This window comes from Bison bison, unplaced genomic scaffold (genome assembly GCF_000754665.1).
Source record: "Bison bison bison isolate TAMUID 2011002044 unplaced genomic scaffold, Bison_UMD1.0 scf7180017864527, whole genome shotgun sequence".
Taxonomy (NCBI): domain Eukaryota; kingdom Metazoa; phylum Chordata; class Mammalia; order Artiodactyla; family Bovidae; genus Bison; species Bison bison.
In genome coordinates, this window is record NW_011495078.1 from 9,878,472 (window position 1) to 9,880,665 (window position 2,194).

General features: G+C 49.8%; 1 protein-coding gene across 1 annotated transcript in view; it reads left to right on the forward strand.

Annotated features, from left to right (window-relative positions):
* NALCN (sodium leak channel, non-selective) overlaps positions 1–2,194 on the forward strand; it is a 284,614-nt gene that overhangs the window by 279,421 nt on the left and 2,999 nt on the right. The window contains exon 41 of the mRNA XM_010831483.1: positions 1,120–1,269. Coding sequence (XP_010829785.1) covers positions 1,120–1,269 — 150 coding nt within the window. The remainder of the gene's footprint in view (positions 1–1,119; positions 1,270–2,194) is intronic.

Genomic DNA, 2,194 nt, shown 5'->3' on the forward strand with positions numbered 1-2,194 from the left:
GCCACCTCATGCGAAGGGTTGACTCATTGGAAAAGACTCTGATGCTTGGAGGGATTGGGGGCAGGAGGAGAAGGGGACGACAGAGGATGAGATGGCTGGATGGCATCACTGACTCGATGGACATGAGTCTCAGTGAACTCCGGGAGTTGGTGATGGACAGGGAGGCCTGGCGTGCTGCGATTCATGGGGTCGCAAAAAGTCAGACACGGCTGGGCGACTGATCTGATCTGATCTGATCTGATAGGGAACTGTATTCAATATTGTATAATAACGTATAAGGGGCAAATACCTGAAAAAGAGAGTGTGTATGTGTGTGTGTATGCTGCTACGTGCTAAGTCGCTTTAGTGTGTCCTATTCTTTGTGACCCCATGGACTGTAGCCATCCAGGCTCCTCTGTCCTTGGGATTTCCCAGGCAAGAATACTGGAGTGGGTTGCCGTTTTCTCCTCTAGGGGATCTTCCTGACCCAGGAATCAAACCCACCTCTCCCACATTGCAGGCAGATTCTTTACCATCTGAGCCACCAGGGATATGGCTGGGCTGTACACCTGAAACTTAGATGATATTGTAAATTGACTATATTTCAATTAAAACTTGTTTAAAGAGAAGGAAAAACAATTCTGTTTAAAATAAAACTTACATGGTAGTATCAGTGAACATAAGGATTGTTATGCAAATGAACACTCCAAGCCCTCCTCTAAAGCTGTCTGATACCCATCAGGGAAAACCCCTTATTTGGAAGCTCTTAAGTGGTCACCAGGCTTCCCTGGTGGCTCAGATGGTAAAGCGTCTGCCTGCAATGTGGGAGACCCGGGTTCGATCTGGGGGTCCAGAAGATCCCCTGGAGAAGGAAATGGCAACCCACTGCAGTACTCTTGCCTGGAAAATGCCATGGACAGAGGAGCCTGGTAGGTAGGCTACAGCCCATGGGGTCACAAAGAGTTGGACATGACTGAGCGACTTCCCTTTCTTTCTTTCCTTCTTTCTTTCTATTTTTCTTTCAAGTGGTCACCCTGCAGGCAGGTCCTTTGGAGAGAGGAGAGAGGAAGACTCGAATGGTGGGGCAGGGGATATTGGGCTGACTTTCCCATTCCTGAAAGAAGGATCCTGTCTCCATAGAAACAGCAGCAGTCCTGTAGCATCATCATCAGCCTGAAGCAGAGCCAACAGCAGGAGCTGAAGCGGATCCTCAACCCGCCCAGCATCGAGACCACGCAGCCCAGCGAAGACCTGAAGACCAACAGTCAGGACAACAGTGTGCAACCCGAGGTATGGGCAGGGGGTGTCTGTCACCCACGGAGTTCACGAAACAGGAGCTGGTGCCGTTCACGTAGTCGTCTCACACAAGTGATGCTATTTCTAACAGGAAGTTAAGTTGATAAAAAACAGCAACTGAAACATGTTGATCCAGTTTATGTTTATGTCCTGTCACCCCTGAATCTGTGGCACTTATTTCAAAAGATTCTGATTTGTATGGATACCAAAAAATAAAAAACAACAGGAACGCTCTAAATTTAATAATCCTATTGATATTTGTCTAAAGAGTTAACATCATGTCTGTAAGGGTTTGAGTCCAGCCATGGCCCATGACTTAGGAGAATATGGTTTGCCTAGTTCTGCCCTCAAATTTTTCTCCTCCTCACCAAGTCCTAGAAACTTGCAGTCAAGTGAGCAAAAGGTTTGCAGTTGGCCTTCAGCCTCCTTAAACAGACTCATCGAGGATTAGTCCTCCTTTTGTTGGGCATCAGAAGAGCATATGGAAATCGGGGAGGCTTAGCTTAAGGACCTTCTGTGTACTGGGGCTCAGCCTAGCTTCATTTCCAGCCTCCATCTGCACATCCATAAAACAGCTCAGCGTCACCAGCCTCCTGGAGAGCGTGTGAGTGAGAAGCAGCTGGCAGGAGGCCCGGGCCTTGTGAGGCTTTCAATGTGAAACAAGTGGAGCTGGTCCAGCGTCCTGATGTGTAGTGACACAGTCAGGGCCGGCAACAGACACTGAAGCCTGGGGCTCCGTGGCTGAGCAGGATCTGCCGAGGGGCCTCTTGCGCCACAGCCCTGTTTTGGGTGGATTCACATGTCATTGGCTCCCCCCGCCCCCCCGCCCAGTAGGCATCATGGGTCACTGAGACTTGGCCTAGGACGGTCAACACAGGGGACAACACGGGGCATCTACAGTGGCCCTGCCACCTGTCTG